The 26,501-nt window shown below is 37.6% G+C and overlaps 1 protein-coding gene across 2 annotated transcripts; it reads left to right on the top strand.

Annotated features, from left to right (window-relative positions):
* Window positions 1-4,011: 4,011 nt before the first annotated feature.
* On the top strand, window positions 4,012-26,267 carry pex5 (peroxisomal biogenesis factor 5). Of its 2 annotated transcripts, XM_020927987.2 has the most exons (16): window positions 4,012-4,246; window positions 8,922-9,067; window positions 9,591-9,629; window positions 10,191-10,308; window positions 10,515-10,658; window positions 11,194-11,278; window positions 11,663-11,750; window positions 13,136-13,258; window positions 15,712-15,795; window positions 16,555-16,674; window positions 17,453-17,596; window positions 17,676-17,746; window positions 19,008-19,229; window positions 19,566-19,731; window positions 22,412-22,569; window positions 24,109-26,267. In XM_020927987.2, exons 2-16 carry the CDS (start codon window positions 8,954-8,956, stop codon window positions 24,353-24,355), a joined length of 1,923 nt encoding a protein of 640 aa, XP_020783646.1. In that variant the 5' UTR covers window positions 4,012-4,246; window positions 8,922-8,953; the 3' UTR covers window positions 24,356-26,267. The 2 variants fall into 2 exon arrangements, with proteins under 2 accessions (XP_020783646.1, XP_020783647.1); XM_020927988.2 differs by lacking the exon at window positions 13,136-13,258.
* Window positions 26,268-26,501: the final 234 nt, after the last annotated feature.

The following is a 26,501-nucleotide window of genomic DNA, read 5'->3' on the forward strand; positions in this document are numbered from 1 at the left end:
TCAGAAGAAATCATTGTAATAGCATCAGTAAAAGGTATATGATAAAATAATAATAGTAGTAGTGATAAGGTTGATATCTCCGGCTTTACGAGTGTCACCTAATTTATGTGTAATATTGTTGTAATTTAAGAATATTTGAAATACAAATGAGTGAAAATGGCACTTGCTGTGATGCCTAAAAAACTGTACATCTCACGTGGTCCATCTTTCACCGGGTGATATTTGAAGCTATATTTAACATTTTTATGATAATTTTATTTACACGAAAATTGAAAATCTTTTGTTATAAGAATGTAAAACTATGTGCTCCTCACTCCCTCTCTCCACCCCCTCCTCCACTCTCCCTCTGTGTCTCTTGCTGTTATGTCTGTGTATAGCCTCTCAATGTGCAGTGCTAACCTCGTCGGTAAATAAAAGCCTGTTGTTTTTGAGTGTGACGTTAAGAAGGAACAAAACATTGCATTGATTAAATAAACTTATATTAGCAAACTATGTTACTATCGGAAAGTGAAGTGAAAAGGGGTACAGTGGCGATGGTGATGGATTATGCTGACCAGTTGTTGTTGATGAGAACTGTCAAAACATTACGAAATTCATAATAAAATCACTATATGACATCTCAATTTCATTCATTTTAGTTACAGTAGAAATATTTACACGAGAAATATATATTAATAAAGACGTTTCAAGAATGTAATACAAAAAAACTGATAATTTGTTAGTGACAAGACTCTTAAACTTATATTATCTTTCTAAAAATTATGCGTTTTGACGTTATATAGGCTTATAAAACGATATATGGTCATCTGAAACCTTCTAATTAAATGCATTGTACTTTCAAGAAATACCCACAAGACAAATACATGCATTATGGGACCACACATAGCCTCTCATTAAATTAGCTGTATCCATAATCTATTGACCACACATAATTGAGTGGTTTGATACTGCTGACCATAGACCATAGGCCTAATCTTATTCTATATACACTAGGGATGTAACAGTGACCAAAATATCATGATATTATATCGTCAAAAGACTCACAATAACATCGTGGGCTGTCACAATACATTGAATTACAAGTTTCTTTGCTTAAATGCATTGTTTTATAGTAGTAACAGCTTATAAACATCGGGAACTACATATCCCATGATTCATTTCAGCGCAAACAACACGAAGAAATATGTTTTTTTACTTGAATTCTTGGGATTATACGAAATATATTTAATAAATAATTAAATATAATTAATATTAAATATAATAATAATTAAATATTAAATAATTTACAAAATTATTCACACCAAAATCTTGTCATGGTATTTTAAAAGCAGAAACGTGTCCCATCTACAATTATATTAACGTCTTGAAAATATCACAATAAATATCATACCGTGAGAAGCGTATCGTGATAATATTGTACCGAGAGATTTAGATATCGTTACACCCCCAATATGCAGTTTATGGACGTGGTTCTCAAACTCTTCACCATGTATTGTTGTTTGTCTTTCTGAGTATCACCAGATCTAAACCAGGACTAGGTCTATGGGAGGCATACGGTAAATTAGGGTTAAACTAGGGCTAAAACGACACTAAACCATAGATAAGACATTTATAAATAATTATAATCCCAAATTTGTTAGTTAGTTAGTTAGTTAGTTTAATGGGACAGTGCACAGTTTACATTAACCTTAACAGGAGAGATGCTTTGTACCAGGTTGTAGCACCAATACTAATTTCCACCTGTAGTCCCTGGACAGGTTAATTAATTGATTATATTTAAATGAAATTGAAATGAGGACAAAATTGCAAAATAATGAATAGATTTGTGTTGATATAAAACATTCAAACAGCAGAGAGCCCAGTACGATCAGTGTTACCATAGTTTGAGAAACACTGGTGTATACTGACACTAGCACATTTCCATCACTAGGTGGACCTTTCCCACTGTATGACACGGACCTCTTACGCCATCTAGTGACCAATTGTAAATCAAACCTTTTCCAAACTGCATTACTCTTTCATCTTGTATTTACACTGTCCCAGATCAGCCCAGGCTACTCAGTGAACTGTCATTTTCCAAATATAAAATACTATTATCCATCCATTTGAATTACCATACTTAAATTTGCGCCTAAATTTGATACGTGTGCTTATTATTTATATGATCATTGAAATGGTAAAGTCTAAAAGCACCAGTGGTGACCAGACATCCCTATTTACCTGAGAGTTTTGAACCCTGTGTCCTCTGTCCCAGCAGATTTCTCCAAAACCACTGATTTGTCCCAGTTTTATATAAGAAATGTCCCAGTTGTTTCTTATTTTTGACCATTTTATTGCCCACCAACAGTAAAGAGGGGGATAGATTGTCATTTGATAAGATAAAACACAGAAAACTGTAATTGAAAATGGTTACAGCAGAAGTCCCTCAGATTATGGCTGACCCACAAATGAGTTGAGAATGGACAATGTTACGTGCTCTTTTCACTATTTTATTTACATCAACCATCCCAACCCAAGTGTGTCCCAGTTTAGAATTTTGAAAATCTGATCACCTATATGTCCCTATTTACCTGGGACAGTCCCAGTTTTGAGCCCAGTGCCCCCTGTCCCATCAGATTTATTTAAAACCATGTCCCAGGTGTCCCTATTTTGACCAATCTGATCTACACCAGGTCTAAATCTGGACTAAACTGAGATTAAACCAGGACTACATCAACTCTAAACCAGGACTAAACTAAGATTAAAACAGGACTACATCAGGTCTAAACCAGGACTAAAACAGGACTACATCAAGTCTAAACCAGGACTAAACTAAGATTAAACCAGGACTACATCAGGTCTAAACCAGGACTAAAACAGGACTACATCAAGTCTAAACCTGGACTAAACTAAGGAATTAAAACAGGACTACATCAGGTCTAAACCAGGACTAAACCAGGACTACATCAAGTCTAAACCAGGACTAAACTAAGATTAAACCAGGACTACATCAGGTCTAAACCAGGACTAAAACAGGACTACATCAAGTCTAAACCAGGACTAAACTAAGATTAAACCAGGACTACATCAGGTCTAAACCAGGACTAAAACAGGACTACATCAACTCTAAACCAGGACTAAAACAGTATTACATCAGGTCTAAACCAGGACTAAACTAAGATTAAAACAGGACTACATCAGGTCTAAACCAGGACTAAATCAAGTCTAAACCTGGACTAAACCAGAATGGAACCAGGACTACATCAACTCTAAACCAAGACTAAACAAGGACTACATTATGTCTAAACCAGGACTACATCAACTCTAAAACAGGACTAAACCAGGACTACATTAGGTCTAAACCAGGACTACATCAACTCTAAACCAGGACTAAACCATGACTACATCAGGTTTAAACCAGGACTAAACTAAGACAAAACCAGGACTACATCCATCAAATTTAAACCAGGTCTAAGCTAATGTTAAACCAGGATTGCATCAGCTCTAAACCAGGACTAAACCATGACTACATCAGGTTTAAACCAGGACTAAACTAAGATTATACTAGGACTACTTCAACTCCAAACCAAGACTAAACCAGGACTACATTAGATCTAAACCAGGACTAAACTAAGATTAAACCAGGACTACATCAGGTTTAAACCAGAACTAAACTAAGATTAAACCAGGACTACATCAGGTTTAAACCAGGACTGCCACCATTTTTGACTAATCTGATCCCTGCCAATAGAAAAGATGAGCATAAAATTGCCATTTGTTTAGCCAAAATATAGAAAACTGTTTGCAAATGACCACAAAAAAAAAAAAAAAAAAAAAAAAAAAGCAATAACACAAGTCTCCCCTGACCCGGTCTGTCCCAGTTTAGAATGTTGAAATCTGATCACCGTGACCAAAACTATGTCTTTTCTGGGGTCATCAGCTGGACTTTACCCCCCAGTCGCTGCGCATGTTATTTCGTGCGTAAAAGCGGCTCTTGCGCGCTGACGTCTCCGTGCGTAAAAGTGTTCGTGAATCCCGCTCGTGACGCTGGTGTGGGAGACTCCGAGCAGGCAGAGGCACAGGCGAGCAGCAAAAACAGTGAAGGTTTGTGGGTCATGGAAGAGAGAGGCTAAAAAGGAGAGGACTTTTTCGCTCGGAGCCGCTGCAGAAGGACCGGATCGGTGCTGGTCGGCCCGGGACTCGACCCAAAACACACCGGGAAAGAGCGACTGAACCCGGGGTTTCTCTGCAGCGCCTGCCTGGTGAGGTGAGAACCATGCTACAATATTATCAGCATTTTCCACATCTTTTTGTCCCAGCTTTGATTGCATTGACGAATTTATTTACTTAATGCATTTTTGGGAAGTGCAAATATATTTTAATTTCTCTTAGTAATATTTAAAAACACATTTGAGTGCACTGTGACAATTTTTGTGATTTTTTTTTTTTTTCTGAAGCAAACATGCACACACTAGTTTTCCAATTTATTGTCTAGCTAGTTTGGGGACAATAGGAGATTAACTCAGGTTAGGGGAGCTCTGTATTATTCTCAATAAATAGTAAACTCGGAATTGTCTGGTCTTTTTCAACACGAGCAGAGTTATATCATGTGCATGGTTCATTGCAGCTAGCTCCTCAGGCTAAAGCTAGCAAATGAAGCTTGACTAATGTATTGCAGACTTGTATATATCATACTATGGACTGTAGATTCTTCTTTTTAATTGCAATCTATCATTTTGAGCTTGATTTATATCCACATACTTTGAATTTGATCGGAATTATCTCCTTGTTTAGAGTTCAGAGGCTTTGTTGACATCTACAGCCAGGCTTCCAAAATGCATCAAATATCATAACATATTTGTATTTACTCATTTTAGCCTTACTTAGCTTTCCAAATCTACTACCTGCTTGTATCCACGGAGGCGTTATTGTATTTTTTTTTACCTGGAATGTTGCACAGTGTAGCTTTTTTGTACTCATATGCAGGGCTGGGTATCATTAAGAAGTTGCTGATACGATACATATCTCGATACGTAGGCCACGATGCGATACATACCTCGATACATAGGCCACGATACGATACATACCTCTATACATAAGCCACGATGGGATACATACCTCGATACGTAAGCCACGATGCGATACATACCTCTATACATAAGCCAAGATGGGATACATATCTCGATACGTAGGCCACGATACGATACATATCTCGATACGTAGGCCACGATACGATACATATCTCGATACGTAGGCCACGATACGATACATATCTCGATACGTAGGCCACGATACGATACATAGCTCGATACGTAGGCCACGATACGATACATAGCTCGATATGTAGGCCACGATACTATACATATCTCCTTATAGTGCACTTTTGATTCGATATGATTCAATAAAAATTAATGACTAGTCATTGATAAACTACTTCTTGTGCAAAGTTCATATGAAACACAAACATTTTACCCATCAAAACTGTGAAAATGTTAAACGTGTCGCATAAACAAGTTTCCTTCCCCTAAACAAGCAACAAAACTGTAGCACTGTAACAAAATAATGTAATAAAATTTACCAAAAAAATACTCTTGGCGATATATCGATACAGCAGCGACCAATATCTAAGTCATGCTTTTAATACCTCGTGAGTTGTGTGGTCCTCTGTGTCTTTTATTTATTTATTGTTTTTATCCATTTTATTTTTTAGTACTGCTTTTATGTATTTATTTTATTATTTTTTGTTCATTGATTTTATTTTATTATTATTATTATTATTATTATTATTATTATTTTATTTATTGATTCTATTAGTTTCCTCATGGTTGAAACATAATTCTGCTGTTTTTTTTTTAACTTTGCTATGTGAAGCACTTTGGAAACTGTCTTGTTTATAAATTGTGCTATACAAATAAAGTTGGATTGGAATATCAGTACCATATCATCACATTGAATGATACGATATATTGATATTAAGATGTTTTTGCACACCCCTACACATATGTTTATTCAATTACAAGTGTTTTAAGTTTTATGGCTGAAAGAACAAAAGGAGGAAGAGGAAATATTGCTTCCTTACTGTGATAAGGCTCACCTCTCCACAGATCTGATCAGACCTGGGACTTATCTCTATGTAGATTATTCCTCTGTGGCTTTAAATGTATCAGTCTAAGCATAAAAATCACTTTCCATGAACGAAAAGCTGCACAGTGAAGCCTTTACTGGAATGACAAAACAAATTCTAGTAATTAATTCATTAATGTGGCTGTAGTGTAAACAGTACGGCGTGTGCTCAGACGACCTATGTCTGATAACGTGTATTAATATAGTTTCCTAATCCTCTTACGTATTTGACCCTAATCATGAACACATCTGCTCTTCAGTTTGGAAATAAAATAAACTTAAATCTTCCACAGTTTACAAGTTTCTCTGTTGTTCCTGTTGCCCGCTGGACGAACACCTGTATAGTTCATTTTTTAGTTTGACTGATTCAATGTCATCAGTACGCAGGGATTTTTATATTATGCAATCCTGGTACATTAATGGCTATATGGACGTGGAAAGTATTAAAGATTTCCAGTGCGTTTATAACTGCACCGTTTACTAAAACTGCTCATAAAGTGCTCTGAAAGGAAACCTGATTTGATGTGTGTACAAAAGTGGCAGCAGCAGTAATGGGGAATTATTATGTAAGAGAAATTAGTGGCCTGGAAAGAAGCAGATGGGACATGGGTTATGCAGTTACTGGAGTGCAGACAACCTTCGGGATTTCACCTTGGTTAAGTAACTCTTGTTAATGTGATGGGTGGTAGGGCTGGATGATTTGGGAAGAATATCTAATTGCGATGTTTCTTACAAGCGCTCTGATTAGATTTGGGATTTAAGCTTCACATTTTAAAAGCTTCCACGAAAATTGGCAAAAAGACTGAAATATGAACTAACAAACTAATACTAGAATCGCATGAATTTCATTTCAACATGTTCAATATGTAAGATTAAACCAGGACTACATCAACTCTAAACCAGGACTAAACTAAGACTAAACCAGGACTACATCAACTCTAAACCAGGTCTAAACCGGGACTACATTAGGTCTAAACCGGGACTACATTAGGTCTAAACCGGGACTACATTAGGTCTAAACCGGGACTACATTAGGTCTAAACCGGGACTACATTAGGTCTAAACCGGGACTACATTAGGTCTAAACCGGGACTACATTAGGTCTAAACCGGGACTACATCAGGTCTAAACCAGGACTACATCAACTCTAAACCAGGTCTAAACCAGGACCACATCAACTCTAAACCAGGTCTAAACCAGGACTACATCAGGTTTAAACCAGGGCAAAACTAAGATTAAACCAGGACTACATCAACTCTAAACCAGGTCTAAACCAGGACTACATTAGGTCTAAACCGGGACTTGACTAAGACTAAACCAGAACTACATCAGGTTTAAACCAGGACTTAACTAAGACTAAACCAGGACTACATCAGGTTTAAACCAGGACTTAACTAAGACTAAACCAGGACTACATCAACTCTAAACCAGGTCTAAACCAGGACTACATCAGGTTTAAACCAGGGCAAAACTAAGACTAAACCAGGACTACATCAGGTTTAAACCAGGGCAAAACTAAGACTAAACCAGGACTACATCAACTCTAAACCAGGTCTAAACCAGGACTACATCAGGTTTAAACCAGGTCTAAACCAGGACTACATCAGGTTTAAACCAGGGCATAACTAAGACTAAACCAGGACTACATCAGGTTTAAACCAGGACTTAACTAAGACTAAACCAGGACTAAACCAGGACTACATCAGGTTTAAACCAGGACTAAAACAAGACTAAACCAGGACTACATCAACTCTAAACCAGGTCTAAACCAGGACTACATCAGGTTTAAACCAGGTCTAAACCAGGACTACCAGGGTTTGGGATTTAAGCTTCACATTTTAAAAGTTTCCACGAAAATTGGCAAAAAGACTGAAATATGAACTAACAAACTAATACTAGAATCACTTGCTTTTCATTTCAACATGTTTGGAAAGGTCCAAACTAGGGATGCAAAATGAAAATTTGTAGCCGAAAGTGAAACTGAATATCAAATGCGATTGTTAAGTTTTTCAATATTTTTTTAAGTATTGCATAAATAGCCTAGAATAAATTTTTAGACATGTTTTTGAATGTTTGTTTAATATTCTTTAAATATTCCAGTAGCCTTTCCAGTATACGAGTAGGTTTTTCATTCATATTAGGCTAGACCTTGAACCAAAACAATTCCAAAAAACTTAACAACAAACGAGTTATTGTCCTGAATATTAATAAAAATATTTCCACACTACCTGCATTTTAAGGAAGGCACCAGATCACCTTGTCACTGCAGGTTGTTTGATTGCGTCATTGCCTTTCGTGCAACTATTTGACTTTTAACTCACTTCACCGAAAGCCGCATATACCTTTTATTTTTTATTTTTTGGCAATATTCTGTCAAATATATTTGGTTTGCCGAATATTCGGTACACCCCTAGTCCAAACTATAGGATTAACAGTTAAAAAAATAAAATAAAATCTATCTGAATAAGACAGGGTATTTTGTTATATTTGGAGGAAATGATGGTACTTAAGAAATGGCAGACTTTGCGATTTGCTAATTGTGTTTAATCTTGCAGCTCTAATGGGTTGTACAGTCTAGTGGCTCAGAACTTTTGCTTTCTGTGTAGGTGTATTTTGTTGTTTTTTTTCCTCTATTCTCTATATATTTTTGTCATTTCAAGCAATTAAAACACCTGTAAAAGATACTAGAAGAGATCCTAGATACTAATTGATATTAAAAGTAGTCACAGAACTAAATGATGTAACTAACTATGCCGTTTTCTCCACCAGACTCAGTTATTAATATGGTATTTATATGGTCTGGTATCTCTGATTTCCAGGTGTTTTGGGGTTCGCCTCTTCAGCTGTCGCCATGGCGATGCGGGACTTGGTGGAGGCAGAATGTGGAGGGTCCAATCCCCTGATGAAGCTGACCGGTCACATGACCACAGAGGGCGGGGCCTGGAGACACCGGTCCACACCGACAGTGAGTTTTAGTGATAATGTGTCATTTAGATTATTGAGTTTTGTTTACTAGACTTATTTAAATTAAAGATCCTCAATTAAAACTGTTCTAAAGCTGTGCACATGTCCAAAATGCATGCGTGTAAATACTACGATGTGCCAAAGATTTTGTGATGGTTTGATACTGAACATGGTTTAAAACTTTAAAGCAATTCAATTTTTTTCTAACCATTCAAGAGGCCACATGAGCAGTTCAAAAGTAGCTAAAAACAATAGCTATTAGCCTTAAAAATTGTGATACATCTTTCTGAAGACCATCTGTTTTTCCTCTCTGCCATAAGGAAACTAAATTATTGCACTGAAGTTGAACAATACACAGCTGTACGAACTGTCTTGAATTAAATTTATTTAATGCTCATAAAACACTGACCATATGGAGGAAAAAGGATTTTTTTGGTCTGCTCTCTGCATGTCTGCTCAATGTGCGGCCAAGGTTCAATTTTTATTTAAAATGATTTTAACTGTTTTGTTTTTGTTTTTTCCAGATTCCTCCTGCTCCTATTGAAATCGCAACTGAGGAAGAGGTCAGTATGGACAAACTAAAGATCCACCAATATGCTTTTTTTTTTTTTTCATGGTCAGTGCAGATTGTTTTTGCATCAGAACAACCTTTGGCTGATAAGCTCTGCAGATATTTTGGGGACGATATAGAGCTCAACAATCCCACCCACTTCAAAGTCCACTCCGGTTCAGGGAGTAAATTTTAAATAGTTTTTCCATAGATAAAAAATTCTAATATTAAGAGTTCGAAGGCATTGTGGACGCTAATCAGAAAATCCATAACGCTGTTGTTTTAAGTCCAAAAGCATGTTTCAGCTAAATGTTTTAATAGCTTTGCAGGTACTTTTGGGCTCCATGCATAAACTATTTTGATTATCTTTCCCTAAATGTAATTGTATCTTAAAAATGTCTGTTAAAAAGCAGACCTTTTCCTCGAAATTTTGACATATTCTCTCCAGTCTCTGACAAACATTGCCTGGAATAAAATTTTTGTCTATTTTTTGTACTATATTGTTCAAGTATTTTGGTATTCATGTGTATATACAGTAGAACTTCATTTCATTTTCTATTTTCTGTATTTGTAGCTGGTGAATGAGTTCCTCCAGGCTCCCCCACGACCGCCACAAACGTTTGATATGGGACAGCTCTTGGAGGAGATGCAGCAGATCGATCAACAGAGCTACAGACAGGCGCCACAAAGGGGTACTTTTTATGATTAAAGAGCTCTACCTGAGTTTTATTGTCTTAAAAATATGAAAAACAAAACTAGTTCATTTTAAACGGTTTGCCAAGACATTAAATCTAACAATAACTAACATACACGTTCTGATTATTGGACAGTTGCTTTATAATCAGATGTACAGTACACAGTGGACTTATTTTTTCTTTTGTGTGATTAACTGTCTTAGCTCCAGACGTGGCAGCCCTGGCTCTCTCGGGTGACTGGGCGGCGGAGTTCCTCTCTGGGTCAGACTCGGCCTCCGCTCCCCTGGTGGCTCTGGGTGATGCTTCTGATGCTGACTGGACCAAAGAGTTTATCGCTGACGCTGCAGGTATCTTCTGTTTCCTAATAGCATTACAGGCGCCGTCAGGGAAATTTACAACCTTCTCCAAGCCGTATTCTATATTTAGAGATTTAATTTATTCCTTATGCAAGTGATAAATTTAAATGCAACTCTCTGTTAGAGCTTTATTCCTTTAGTCGTTTATTTCTTCATTTGTTTAGTTGATTAATCAGTTGATGGTGTCTTCTTAGTTGACCAAATATCTGTATTAGTCGACTAATTTTTTTTTTAGATTATAATAATTTATATGAGACAGCAGAAAGATGAAGGTATGGAATGAGTTGTATTAAGAGTTTAATATGCATTTTTACATATAACTACATTGTTTTAGTACTTTTGAGTATGAATAGTTGTTTGTGCATGAACTCCTGCGCAGTTGTAATCAGATACAACCCGATACATAATAATTTTGAGATCTTTTGCCTCTTTTTAGCTGACTAATCGATCTGCAGGACGTCTTAAGAATTTATTTAGTCAACAACAGTGCTTTTCTGTGTAGCTTTACAACATTTTTTTGCCCTAGATCCGGGACGCTGGGCTGAGGAGTATCTGGAGCAGTCTGAGGAGAAGCTGTGGCTGGGAGACCTGGGAGACAAGGAGAGCGAGTGGTGAGAATTTTAAGACCAGTTAGAGTAAGATAAATGTGTTTCTCTCAGAAGCTAAAACTGTAACTTGCTGGCATTAAACTTTAAGATTTATAGTGTCGGTATATGCATATGCACGCACCTTGCACAAAGTTTTTATAAAGAGACACGTATGGGGTGTCCATGAACGTAGAATTCATACTGCAATAGACAGAGTTGACATTGTGATGTAAAATGTTTTTTTTTCCCATGTATTTGAGCAGATTAATCTTACCCTAGAACATATATTGTATAAGCAGCTCTTGAGGTCATAATATGTCGGCTGTCTGCTGCTGAGTTCAAGTGGATGAATCTGTGTAGTGTTATGGTGTTTTTTTTCCATTTGTGTTTTTTATCTTTTTCTAACAGGACAAAAGAATATCAAGCAGAAGATTTGAGGCAAGCAGCAAATGAACTTGTTGCCAAAGTTGACGACCCTAAATTACAAAACACAGAGGTGAGTTTCTCTGGAAAATATGTGACTGTTTGTGACTTTTTACCATTTCATTTTTCTTTTCATTTGTCAGCTTTCTTTGAATTGTGGTTCTTTTGGATACTGAAATTAAGAAACTAAACAAAAATTGTCAACATTAGCAACTTTTACATCATTTAAAACGCCAGTCAATGTTCTTATTATAACTTGCATGTTCATTTTTATTTTATTTTATTTTTTAGAACAGTGGGTGTAATTCAGGGTGTGTTTACACTTTTACTCATTTAGTCCTGGTTTGAGCCCAGTTTAGTCCTGGTGTAGACTTCGTTTGTTGCTTTTCTAGTCCAGGTTTAGTTTCTGGCTTTGTTGCATCTTAGGCTTCGTTCAGACTGCAGCCTGAAGTGACCCAAATCTGATTTTTTTGGCCCCTATGTGACCTGTATCTGATCTTTTAATGACAGTCTGAACGACACAGATCCGATTTTTTTTCAAATATGACCCAGGACACTTGGATATGTGCTCCTAAAACCGATACATATCTGATCTTTTGACATGCGACTTCAGTCTGAACGGTCAAAGCGCATTCATCCACCTACATGTGATCAACAAGCCACAAACGTCACTATTCTACGCTGAAGTAGGTGAAAATTGTTAATGAACTCCGCGTCACTGAAGCGAAGCACATCACCACTCACCACTCTTGGCTACGTCTCCACATCCACACGTTCCTTTCAACGGACTGTCCCACAAAACGCCATAAACCTCGTCCTTCTCTTTCTCAATCTCCTCCTTGTTGTTCATGTTCTGGCTCCGGTACAAGAGAAACTTTAAAATCTCCAGGTGCTCGATGCTCGCGTCCATGTTTGGACAACTTCCGTAAACACAGAGACGCTCGCTGCAGGTTAACGTCGTCATGTTCTCCAGTGCACATGTGGGACACTTTTGGGCCGTTTAAAGTTCACACTGGAGTCACATACAAGTCGCATTTAATTGGAAATGTGAACGACCTCGCAAAAACATCGGATTTCACAAAAAAATCGGAATTGAGCATTAAGCCCTGCAGTCTGAACGTAGCCTTAAAAAACATGTCACCTTACTGTGGAAATATCGTTCCTTAGGCTACAATCTTCCACAGATTTGCATATATCTCCATTCAGAATGTTCCAGATTTTGCGGTTAACTTTTTATTCCATGGAGTGATGTTGGTGATGTTGCTTACAGTCTGTAGTTTGATATATTTATGTACATCAATACATCAGTGTACAGAAATAAATACAGTGTGAACGCACCCTTGAAGTATTTAAATTGTCCGTAAATGTGGGTTCTTTTTGTTGATCATCTTTTCAAATGGTTCTGTTCACATTCTTCTCTCATAATTTCTGTCTTGTCATTTGTCATTGTGGCTTTAGTTCCTGCGCTTCGTTAGGCAGATTGGGGAGGGCAGTGTGACAGTGGAGAGCAGCACAGACAAACATCTCACAGATAAAGCTCAGGCCAAGGAGGCTCAGAACTGGGCCTCCAGCTTCAACCAGGTACGGGTCAATGCCCTCACCACCAGGGGGCACAAGGGAGCACACTGGAAAACTATTAGTACACTTCCCCTACAGTGTGTACTGCCCTGGGTTTAACTAGAAGCTGCACTGTACAAAACAATTATTAATCTGCAAATATCATGATTTAATAGAAGTGTTTTGCTGTTTTTAACGTATCCTCCTGGGACCCAAAGAAAAAAATTGTATTGCAATATTTATATATATATATATATTGTGATTTTTATATTTGGAAGTAAATGAACACCTTAGCATTTAGATTTTGTTAATTTTATTTTTATTGATAATTTTATAACATGTCCTCTGTAATGGACACCGCAGACGTTTTGGTGTTAAATCCATCTAAAGAAAACAACTTTTTTGATGACCAGCATCTCTGACAAGCTTCTGAAGTCAGTTTTTTGACTCCCTTTTAATTTCTTAAAATCATAGTGCAGCCACAAACTAATTCCTACTGAGTTCATTTTTTATCCTGGACATACCCTATAATCGTCCAGTCCTATTTAGGCAGAGGAACCTAGTCCCCCCATTAAGAGTTTCAAATTAACACTTTCTAGTTTCTAATTAAGACTCAAAACACTATTCAAAAATCCTAAAGACAATGTACAAGTTAAAAATTATTTGTAACTTGTCAGCAATAAGAGGCGATAAATCCAAAAATGCCTCATATTAATCAGTCATGATTTACCTGTAAGTTTTAATTAGTACCATTAAAAAAAAAAAAAAAATTCAAATTTATTCCTCCAAAGTCTGAACTCAATTTTTTATTTTTTTAATTATAATGCAGCCACAAACTAACTCCTACTGAGTAAATTTTTTATCCTGGATATGATATAATCCTCCAGCCCTATTTCGGCAGAGTAACCTAATTCCTTCATCAAGAGTCTATCTCAAAACAATGTCCACTATAAAGGACACAGATGAATGTGGCAGGTCTCAGGAGGATAATATAATATACAAAACCCTCACAACAAGAGAGTACAAGTTACCACATAGGAAAACTCTTACTACACTTCCCCAACAGTTTCTGCTGCATAAAACAATTCTTCAGAAAGGTTTTGATGCCATGTAAGTGTATTTTGGAGAAAGCTCTAATGATGAGAGTAGATAAATATGAATTATTATCAAAGTATTAAAGTAAAATGTATTGTTAAAGGTGGAATCAATTGCACTTGACAAGTAGAGCTGAAACTTTTTGGTTATTGAACAGCTTAAAATCTTCAAGACCATGTACAAGTAAAAATATAGTTGTAACTTGTCAGCGATAAGAGGCGATAAATCCAAAAATGAATCTGTTTTCCTCATTTAATCAGTCACGATTTTGGATTCAGTTGTCTAGTGTCTTTATTAAAAACAAATGCATAACAAAAACATTACAGACTTTTAATTAGTACCATTTAAAACTAAAATAGTCAAATGTATTCCTCCAAAGTCTGAAGTCAGATTGATCGCACGGCCTCATTTTAATACCAAGTGCAGCTTTTGAGTTGAATATGTTCCCATTATTTGACCTGCTCTTGAACGTGGCGTGTCATTTCACCAATTAACAGCTCCATCCGTCTGCTCTCCTGCTGTTTTCAATTGCTCCTACTTTATCCGTCCTACTTCACCGAACACTGTCCCGATACCCCCACCTTGCTCCTTACACTTCGCCATTGTAGTTCCTGGCCCAAACAGGAGGAGGCAGTCTTCCTCTTGAGCCTCCAGAGAGGGACGAGACCATTGAGAAAGATAAAGCTAAACAGGCAGAGAAGTGGGCAAAGGTCGTCAGGCAGGTAGGAGCGAAAATAAAGCTGAAATACGTCACAGTATCATTAAGTTTTTCTGTTTTCTCCTCAATTTTTAATACATCAATAATATTACTTTTTGAAACTTAACTCTGTTTAACTTTTCTTGTGGGGGTCTGCTACCTGCTGGTCTTCATAGAGATGTTAAGCTTTACCTGGAATGTTCCACAGTGCAGCATTAAACTTATCTATCTTTATATTTAGTGAATTGCAGGTGTTTTTATGATTCGAAAATACATACATTTGTACTGTGAGTGGGCTCGCCTCTTCACAGATCTGACCTGTGACACGCTTGTCCACATGGAGATAGATAGATTTACTTTGGTACATTTTAGGCAAAGCAACAGCATCTCCGTAGAAACGAGCAGTGTGGCGTTTGTGCACCTTTTAAATGTTACTTTACTTTAGTTATTTTGGAGTGAGAATGAGGAGATTTTTTTGGACCACAAACCAGGTCAAAACATGTGGATTTTACATTTTGCAAGAGTAAAATTTTAGTTTAAAAAGTCTCATTTCATTTCATTTTCATCGCTTTCTGTTCATGCCCTTCTAAATTTAACCTCATGATGATATTTTCGATCCAGAAAAACAACTTTAATATCAGCCTGACACTGGACACTGGCTAATCTTTCATTTCTCTGTGATCAGGTTTCCGAAGAGTCAGCAGAGGCCTGGGTGGACGAGTTTGCTACAGCAGGGCCAGATTTCCAACAGGCCAAAGCAGCAGTCGAGGTAAATAAAAATAACTTCAACGGTAATGTAACATCGCAATGTCCCGGCTCAGGATCAAGTCACAATATAACTATGTAAGAACTGAAGAAATGTTCATCTTAAGCCTTGTAGAAGCAACTCTTTTCCATTCAATCTATACTCCAAAAAAATAAGCCTAGATCAGGGGTGTCAAACTCATTTTGGTCCGGGGCCCATATCCAGCCTACTTTGGTCACAAAGGGGCCGGATCAGAAAACTCATGGCATATAAACCCCAAAAATAGCAATAAGTTCAAATATTTGTGCAGAGAAACGCAAATTTATTACAGAAATCTTTTTAATTGATGAACTCTTTCTTTTACAAAATATTATAATATTATGAACAACCTGAAACTTTAAGAAAAATGCTATTTTTGAGGGTGTCACGGTCAACAGTCAAAACGATCGTCCTTTAAGAGCGTTTGGAAAGAGACAAGTCTTCATTTGTGCTGCTCTGGTGGGAGGGGCCACGTACAGAGACACTGGAGATTCTGCTGTGCTCAGCGATGCAGAAAATGACCAATATTTTAATAAAAATATAATTAAAATATTTTAGTAGAAAATCAGCCAAGGGCCAGATTAAAGGTCTTGGAGGGCCGGATCTGGCCCCCGGGCCATATGTTTGACACCCCTGGCCTAGATGCTTTCTTCTCTTGTTGTTTAAAGTTAAGTTTATGTGACGTAATCACAGAGAAAGTTTGATTTTCCTGTAAATATCTTAAATTTAACGTTTTCTTCTCAGAGTGATGTGGATTTCTGGGAGAAGCTGCAGGAGGAGTGGGAGGAAATGGCCAAGAGGGATGCAGAGAGTCATCCCTGGCTGTCAGACTTTGATCAAATCCTCAGCTCCTCCTACGACAAGGTAACATCTCTATTTTGGGACAGAATACCTATAAATAAACCTAAAAACAGCTACGTTCACTTTATCATTATCTGTATAAAAATAAGACCGGACTGGGACCAAAGACTAAGACTCTGGAACAAAGATTGTGGAAGTAAATTAAAATTATTGTATGTTTCCAATCAAAAATGCATCCACTAAAAATCTACTGTAAATATTGTATCTGTTTGTAACTTATGTGTCTTGTATTGTCTGTTTTGGTGCACGTAGTTTATATTTTTATACGGACAGGTGTTGAAAACTAGAACTTGTGCTAAAACACTCAAAGCACTTAATGCATCTGGCTCGTCTAATGCGATTGTGATGTCCTTAATAAACATAAATAATAAAAATAAATAAATACTTACACTACACACACATGAACTTTCTACTTTTTCCTATTAAATCTAAAATAATTCTGAAGCAAAACAAAATGATGAGATGGCAACGAGTATTTTATTGCAAACATGAGACTTGGCTAATAAAATGAATACGGAAAAATGCAAAACTCCATGTCCAAAACAAACTGGATTGCACAACTTTTTGTGGTAATTCAGTAAATAAATCATACAATAGGAAAAACCTCAAACTTTGCTGCCTGATTTAATAGTTTAATAGCCAATTCCACCAAAGAAATCTCCTTTGTCCTCCATTAAACCATATTCATTCTTTATTATTCTTCTGTTCTTTACACGCGAATGCAACTTACTGTATTATAATGCAACATTAATTAAGTATATTGTTCTTTTGTCTTCATCAGGGATACCAGTTTGAGGAGGACAATCCATATTTATCCCACCCCGACCCTTTGTCAGAGGGCGTGAAGAGGATGGAGGCGGGCGACATACCTGGAGCCGTCCGCTTTTTCGAAAGTGCAGTACAGAAAGAACCAGACAATCAGCTGGTGAGGACTGTTCAGGTTACAGAATTATGGAATATTACTAAATACTTTGATTGTGTAATGCATTTTGTTTTACCGTTAGGCTTGGCAATATCTGGGGACATGTCAAGCTGAGAATGAGCAGGAGTTTGCAGCCATCAGCGCCCTCCGCAGGTGAGGGAAAGTGATACGAGTGAAAGTTACACCAGGGTTACAACTTTGCATGTCCTGTGTTATTCTACACTGAGCTTTTTGCCAGCGTGTAAAGTAATGTCCTCTTCAAAAATATACCTGACATGTATGAGTTTATAAGTCACCTTCACTAGACTCAACAGCCGCATGGAGCTTTATCTGCACAAATCAGAGTTTGGTTACAGGGTTACAGGGGTGTCTAAAGTGGAACCTGTAGGTCAGGGGTGTCCAAACTTTTTTCATCAAGGGCCACATATCTAAACACAGATGAAGTAGACTGGTCCTTAATACAGTGAATAATTGAAATATGTGCAAGTTTATCGCATTAGAATGAGCTATTAGACTTTATTCATGCAAAGATCCTTAAAACCAAACACTAAATATGAAATATTAGCTTTATCAAGGTAGATTTTCAACAAATTTGCAGTAAAAAGTAAATTTTTAATTGATGCAAGGTAATTTGGGCCAATTCACCTGGAAGCCTGAGGGTCAAGAAAAATTTGTCTGAGGGCCACATTTGGCCCACAGGCCGTAGTTTGGACATGCCTGCTGTAGGTCAAACGATGATTGAAGATTCACTGAGAATGAAATAATGATTTTTTTAAATTATAATCACATGGAAGGATGAATTGCCCACTGCATAATTAAGATATTTACTTTTTAATATAATAATCAATTCAATTCAAACTGTTTCTGTGTTCTTATATACAGTTTTTTAAGACATGTCTTTATAAAATTAATAAAGTGTTTTAAAAAGGACCTCAGGAAGACTAGCTGGCCTTTGTCTACCACTAATAGGGATCGTAATAAATCATTTTGTTGTTGAGGGGGTGCAGATATTTCTAAGAACTGTTGTTTTGATTCAGTCTTGTGCTGAAAAGATTGTCAGGAGATGAGGGAGCCCATCATAGTCTACCCCTGTACAAAACCACAATAATTAAAGGCATTTTTATTTTAAATGTCAGACAAACCTTTTACAAGAAAAACATTCATAGGTTTGGGTCTTGGCACGCTAATATGTAATCATTTTATCCTGCGGAGGAAAAACTTTTGGGCATCTCTGTACTGTAATTTTATGCTGTAAAATGTGAAATGCCAATGCTAGACTCTCTGAAAAGCAGCTTCAAACCCTACATAATTCACAAAGTAGGATTTTCAGTGGATTTACCATCAGGAAAATGTAAACATCACACTTATTTTACTATATTTAATGCAGAAACTCACTGACGATGTTTGTCTTTAGGTGTATTGAGTTGAAGAATGACAACCTGACGGCTCTCATGGCCCTGGCTGTGAGCTTCACAAATGAGTCTCTGCATAAACAGGCCTGTGAGACTCTAAGAGACTGGCTCAAACACAACCCCAAATACAGAGCCATTTGGGACCAGAGTGAACGAGAGCAGCAGAAGAATGGAGCCAGAGACAAGGACAAAGAGAGGGAGAGGTTCGGTTCCCTGCTGCCAGAGTGAGCGTCTATTCAGGACAAAAAATATGTAGATAGAAAGAAAAAAAAAACTATTAATGAAATTCTGTTGAATGGGCACTTTTTCTGCCCCGCTTCTGTGGCTTTTATAATGTGAATCAATAAAATGACTAGGTAGGTCAATAGGATAATAATAGGTTAACATTTTTCAAAATAAATTTCCTTTACTCAAGAAGTCTAATTTATGTTTTAAAAGTAACTGAGTGGATTTTGCTAAAATTACAAAAGTAAAAGGCATATAGTAAAGCTTGTATTATCAAAAAAGTAGAGTAGGACATCTCATGACTTGCACTTAAGTTTCCTTCTCCTCCTCTTCAGATCCCTGTTTACAGAGGTGCAGTCTTTGTACCTCCAGGCCGCCAACTCTAACCCGTCGGAGGTGGACCCTCAGCTGCAGTGTGGGCTCGGTGTGCTGTTTAACCTGAGCGGAGAATACGACAAAGCTGTGGACTGTTTCAGTGCTGCGCTCTCTGTTACTCCACAGGTCAGTGCACACAGACTCTGGATCAGCAAGTGAGTTTGAGCTGAAATCATGTGGGGAAAAGATCATTTGCCGTTTTTTTTTTTTTCTTTTTTTCCAATCCAATCCAATCCACTTTGTTTGTGTAATGTGCTATATAAATAAACTGTTTCCAAAGTGCTGCACAAATACATAAAAAATAACAACAATAAGATGATAAAGTAAATTACTAAAATAATACTAGTCTCAAAGTAATAAAACTAGTAAAATAATATAAAACCAGTAAAATAAAAATAAAACTATATCATAGACTAGAAATAAATAAACCAATAAATAAATTAAAATCAGTAAAACCAATAAAAACACATAAAAATAAATAAAAGACACAGAGGACCACACAACTCACGCGGTGTTAAAAGCCAGAGAATAAAAGTGGGTCTTCAGACGAGATTTAAAACTCTCCACTGTGGAGCTGCTCGAACGTGAAGCGGCAGATCGTTCCAGAGTTTAGGGCCGACCACAGAGAAGCTCCTGTCCTCCTGGTTTTAAGTCTCGTCTTAGGCCCTGAGCTGGAGCTGGACCTCGGACCTCAGAGCGCAGGGGTATAAATTTGGATGAGGTCCGAGATGTACTGTGGAGCCAGTCCATTCAAAGCTTTAAAAACAAACAATAAAATCTTAAAATCAATTCTAAAATTAACAGGGAGCCAGTGCAAAGATGCAAGGATTGGGGTGATGTGCTCTTCTCTCCTTTTTGTTCCTGTTAAAAGTCGCGCTGCAGAATTTTGGACGAACTGTAGTCGGTAAAGTGCGTTTTGCGAAATGCCGGAATAAAGTGCATTACAGTCGTCCAGGCGTGATGAAATAAAAGCGTGCATAATTTGTTCAAATAGTTTAAAAGATAAAAAAGGTTTAACTTTAGATAAAAGCCGCAAATGATAAAAACTTGATTTTAAAACATTGTTAATCTGTTAATCTGTTTTTTAACTTTAGATTTTTGTGCACTCTTTTGAAATCAAGATTCAGTTCATTCACAAGGACCGCAGCACAACAAAAGTATATAATAAAGATATTTATTGATATTTATTGGCTGTGCAGAGACTCAGGATAGGCGCTCTGTCTCAGGTCTTCAGGCTGAAAGATATAACAAGAGAAACAGAGTGAGAGCAGAGACTTGGACTTAGACTTTGACAAACTTTATTGAGCCACAAGCGAAATTATTTAGACATAGTAACTCACACATCACAATAAAATAACAATTTATACTATACATTTTTGCACAATATATATTTTTATATATATAACTTTATTTACAGACTCGAGGTCCAAACCGTATACAGATAGACACACACCCACAATACATTACATTCATATATAAACCCACCAGCACACACACACACACACACACAAAAAGAAAAAAACCTACAGTGACGCAAGGTCCATAGAGTTAAAATACATACAGCTGGCTCTTCCAATATTTCCAGATGTCAGAATAAAATTAATGTCACTTTCCTTAATATCAGTCAAGCATGTTGTAATTCCATTTCTTGATTAATTTAACCTACACATAAATTTATACACAAGGTTCCTCATTAGAGCCTGGAATGTGGGAATATTTGCAGTCACAAACAAAGCACTAGCACTTTCCCACCTTGGAGTCTTTAGCAGAATTCTGAGAGCATCATTATATGCCACCTTGATCTTATTCATCTTTGCTTTGCTGTAATTACACAATTATACTATGTGTCTTTCTATGTATTGGTTGTTGGGAACTGTACTTTTATATCTTGTATTATATCTTATTTTAAATAGCTTGTAACTACAATCTGTTCAGCCTACATGTCCCATCATGCACCAGGGGACTGTGAGCCAGCCCACTGTGAACATGTGACCTACGCCTATGACTTTAAATCTGCACTGTGATCTCTATCTCGAGTTTGTCCTGATGAAAAGTCTGAAACCCGTTGGTGTGATTTTAACTTTATCTGCCATTTGGTATTAAACGCTTTTAATTATTTTGTACTTTTTGAGTGCCTCAGTTTTTTCTACTAGAACAAAACTGAGTGTGTTGTTGGGATAGAGCTGTACAAACAGGGTTCTAGGGACAGACTGTTGTTGATATAGATTTGAATAAACAGGGCCTCTAGGAAATTACAGGTGTGGCTGCGGTGAACTGTGGTTTGTTGTAGAGGAGCAGTCGGATGTTGAGGTGTGGTCCTGCTCCTCAATCTGTTATATTTGTTATATTACCACATTAACTTCATTTTAGAGTAGACGTTCTGAACACCTCTCAGCATTTGAGAAAGACTGAAAAATTAACTGAGAAACTAATTATGTATTTTTGAGCAGGTGTTAAAACTACAGGCCTGGGTTATAAATTGTATACACATTAAAATCCCATAGATACAGTTTATGTTGTTATATGCAAATGATTCTAAACAGCTGCAGCCGTTACTACTTAATTTGCCAAATGCTAAACTGCAGAATGTTCCGGGCAAAGCAAGAGCATCTCTAAAGATTTACAATTCACAAATTCAATACAATTTTCCAGCTGTTTGTCATATAGTAGAATTTATTTTATTTCTGATTGCATGTTTTTATTCTCTTCTGTTCTTGAACTTTGCGCTGTGACACTAATTTCCCCGTTGTGAGGAAAATAAAGGTTTAGCTTTACCAATTCCGACTCTTGTGTCCCTCTGAAACAGGACTACCTCTTGTGGAATAAACTGGGAGCGACTCTTGCCAACGGGAGTCGATCAGAGGAGGCGGTGGCTGCGTACAGAAGAGCGCTCGAGCTGCAGCCGGGATTCGTCCGCAGTCGCTACAACCTGGGAATCAGCTGTGTCAACTTAGGCGCGCACAGGTAAATCTACTGTGTGCAGCTGTAATTGCTGCCAGCTTTAATCAAATAGAAAACCTGTAATTTGCTAAAAGGCGACAACATAAAAGGAAATTGTGTTGTTCCCTTGTCACAATATATACAGTATGTGTGGATGTTTCTGGTTTAGTCATTATTTTTTAATATCTTGTGACCTCAAATGTTTATCTCAGCAGAATGTAATCCAGTAGTAATCCAAAAAATTTACTCTCTGCAGTTTTTAAAGGTCCACTAAACACCAAAAATCAACTTTTTCTACTAATTAGCTGTGCAAATGTAGCCAGGCTGGCGCCACCTAGTGCCTCCGCTTAATTTAATTTTTCTCCAGTGACTAGATCAGGAATTAGAATACACTAGGTGGTTTGCAAGAACGCTGAAAGTTGTAGACCGCGCACCGGCCAATCAGCGAAGAGCCATACATTCTGTGTTGGCAATGATTCCCAAGATCGAGGATTTAAAGAGAATGTTTGGTGAATTTTACCAAGGGGAAAGACGTTATTGCCCTTCTTCCTACGGGATTTGGGAAAAGCTTAATATACCAGTTATCCCTGTTAGCAGCGCATTACATACATCATGACCAAATAGCAGCAATTGGTTAAATAAAAAAGTACCCACCTACTGTCAAGCGAACGAATCCTAATGCTACAAGGTCAGACAGGCTGATGAATCAGGCTGGTGTAAATGGGTCTAAAATAGAAATGTATGCCCTACTCCCTGGCCTTATTTTGGCATTTTAGCACATATTTGTTAAAAATCTGACTTTTGGGCCAAAACCTGTGTCTGTAACGGCCTTTTTAGGATCAACTACCATCAGTACATTTGAATTTTTGGGTTGGACTAACGGCCGCCAATGAGTCAGATGAGCACAGCCAATCGCGTTTACCAGCTGTACATGAGGAGCCCCTCTCAGCCCCGCCCGCTACTGGCACAGCCGGGCACCAACATGTCCCACCGTGTCTGGAGAAAAGAGAAACGGCCTGATCCGAGCACAAACATCCGCTCTGTTTCAAAGTCTGGAGCGCACCGGTCCGCGATGTGTTGGATTGTTGTGGCTGTCAGTCGGCTGTCAATCATAGCTCCAGAGCCCGCCCCCGCAGAGTAAAGCTTCAGGAGGGTGTTTAATGTCTCTTTAAAGTCCTTATGCCGTTATTTTCACTATGTAACTAACAGATTTTAGGGCTAGCATCCGTTAAACTACTTCAATCCTGAGTAAATTAGTCTTTGTGCGTTATTCGCATTTAAAAGGAAATAAAAAATATATTGATTGATAATAAAGGTATTGTACATATATCTGCATTTTGTCCTGTCTTGATTGTGTGAATGTTTTGTGTGTGAGAATGAGTAGAGAAATTGCAAATGTACTATAATTTTATCAAAAACTAAGGGAAAATAAAAATTAAAAAAAAAGATAAAAATGATTGCCGAGACCACAAACGTACAATTATCCAAATGCTATAATGAATGGTAATCACAGACCGGGTTAAACTGTATTCTGACTGCTTGCTCTTGCTGTTTTATTTTCAGAGAAGCGGTGGAGCACTTCCTGGAGGCTCTGTCGCTGCAGAGACAAGCGGCCGAGGATGGGGCCAGAGCAGCGCGGGGGCCCGGGGTGGCTGCAGCTGCCCTCATGTCCGACAACATCTGGTCCACTCTGCGCATGGCCCTGAGCATGATGGGAGAAAGCTCGCTGTATGGAGCGGCAGACAAGAGGGACTTGGACACTCTGCTCGCTCACTTCTGTCAGAGAGAGGTGGAGGGAGCGCCCGAATGAGGACTAAAGAGAGGAGGGACAATTGAGTGCGAATGTGTTTTATTCAGTGGAAAATGTTTGGGTACTCGGTCCAGGATCATCATGATTGTAAAGGTTTGGAGCAGAAGAAAGGACTGGGACTAGGACTAGACCAGGACTAGACCAGAACTGGGCTAAACCAGATCTAGGCCAGAGACTAGACTAGACACAGCCTTTAAAGCTTGTGAAGCAAAGGAAAGGCTAGGGATTTATTCATAACTATACACGCACAACGTATCAAAATGACCGTATTTTCCGCACTATAGGGCGCTCTGGATTATAAGGCGCACTGTCATTGAATGGTTGATTTTTTAAAAAACTTTTTTCACATAAACCGCACCGGATTATAAGGCGCATTAAACGAAACACAACAGTTAGATAAGTCAGTCAAACTTTATTTAACACGTTCACAATAACTCTCAACTTTGTTCAGTTGTAACGTGTAAAAAAAAATACTGTCTGAGACGCTAAATTGTTAGTGTATTCACAATAACTCATAATTGTTCAAACAGTTGGGCGATTACGGCGTCCAGCACACCCACATCCCTCTCGTCATTATCCGCTGTCTCCCTGTCTTGGTGAATGTGTGTTCTCCTTCTCTCATCCACTGCTCCCACACAGCTCACATTTTAACTTTATAACAGCTTTGAGTTTAAAGTTGGCATTGTAAACGTGTCTCTTGACAGGTGCATTTTGATATTAAAAGGAATCACAGTATGTATTACTCCACGATGCTCCTGACTGCGGGTTCCGTAATGATGCAAGTGGTGTGGCTTTGTAGTTTACTAAAGTCGTACTAAGACACCCCAATAAATTCATACATAAGGCGCTCTGGATTATAAGTCATTTTTTGATGAAATTAAAGGCTTTTAAGTACGCCCTATATTGCGGAAATACGGTAGAACAAAACTGGAACTGAACGATCTAAACCTAGACTAGGAGACCAGGAGATCTAACTCTAAAGATCTAAATCTAGACTAGACCGGGACTAGACCAAAACTAAACTGTGCTCAAACTAGGACGCATGAACACCTTAAAAGCTTGTGTGCAGAAGAAAAGGGTAATTGCGTATCATAATTAGAACTAAACTCAGATTTAAACAGTGAAAAGGGGAGGAATGTATTTCACTCTAGCACACACACCATACATCAAAATGGACCCTAAAATGGGACTAAACCAGGACTAGAACAGGACAAAACCAGGTCTGTATCAGGACTGAACTAGACCCAAACCAGGACTAAACCAAGACGAGTTTGAACGGAGCCTAAACTCTTGTGAAAGAAGAAAAATGAAAAGAACCTGGAACTCACTGTGATCATAAGCTTATGTTTTGTGTTTGGTCTCTCCTCGGATCCTTGCACACCTGATACAGCCGTTTAACAAATCCTCAATGAAGAACGTAAACAGAATCAACAAGGAACTAAATAATAAATGTTGTGGTTAAGGGCAGTACTGACAGGTGCCCACCCTCTTTTCTCTAACGGTAAGTACAATATTGTTACTGGAGAGATTTTGATACAGCTGTAAATCGATGACGCAAAGACACTAATCACATCGTACACTGTTCATACAAGTGTGAACATTTTCAGATTTTAATCATTTGTTTTCCTAATTATTTCAGCCAAAACCAGACTGTTATTAATTGATATGTGGCTGTGTTTAATTTATACGCTTTTGGGAAGAAATTGCAATGTGTTACAATGTTGAGGTAATTGTTTTGTAATTAGGTCTCCCAATTTTTCATATATTGCTCTTGTAAAGCATTTTTGCTTCATTATCATGTTATGCGATGATGTGTATTGTTGTAACAACTTGCTGCACTATTGTTTTCAGGTCATTTCCGTCCTGACAACAATGTTTATTATACTATTCAGCAATAAAATGTTGATTTAGATGTCATTTTTAATTTCATTTTAACATACGGTGACCAGATGTCCCTATTTACTCAGCACAGTCCCAGTTTTGAGCCCAGCAGATTTATACAAAACCAGTGATTTTTCCCAGTTTTATACAAGAAATGTCCCAGGTGTCCCTATTTTTTACCAATCTGATCCCTGCCAACAGTAAAGAGGTGTAAATTCTCATTGTTTAGGTAAAATACAGAAAAGCTGCTTAAAAATGACCAGAA

This window comes from Boleophthalmus pectinirostris, unplaced genomic scaffold (genome assembly GCF_026225935.1).
Source record: "Boleophthalmus pectinirostris isolate CB_2022bp ecotype Guang Dong unplaced genomic scaffold, ASM2622593v1 HiC_scaffold_6, whole genome shotgun sequence".
NCBI classification, from domain to species: Eukaryota; Metazoa; Chordata; class Actinopteri; order Gobiiformes; family Gobiidae; genus Boleophthalmus; species Boleophthalmus pectinirostris.

Coding starts and splice junctions, on each gene's coding strand:
- pex5 (XM_020927987.2), top strand. CDS start 8,954: ATGGCGATGCGGGACTTGGTGGAGGCAGAATGTGGAGGGTCCAATCCC. Junction 10,309..10,514: donor CAGACAGGCGCCACAAAGGG/GTACTTTTTATG, acceptor TAACTGTCTTAG/CTCCAGACGTGGCAGCCCTG. Junction 17,747..19,007: donor GCCATCAGCGCCCTCCGCAG/GTGAGGGAAAGT, acceptor GTTTGTCTTTAG/GTGTATTGAGTTGAAGAATG.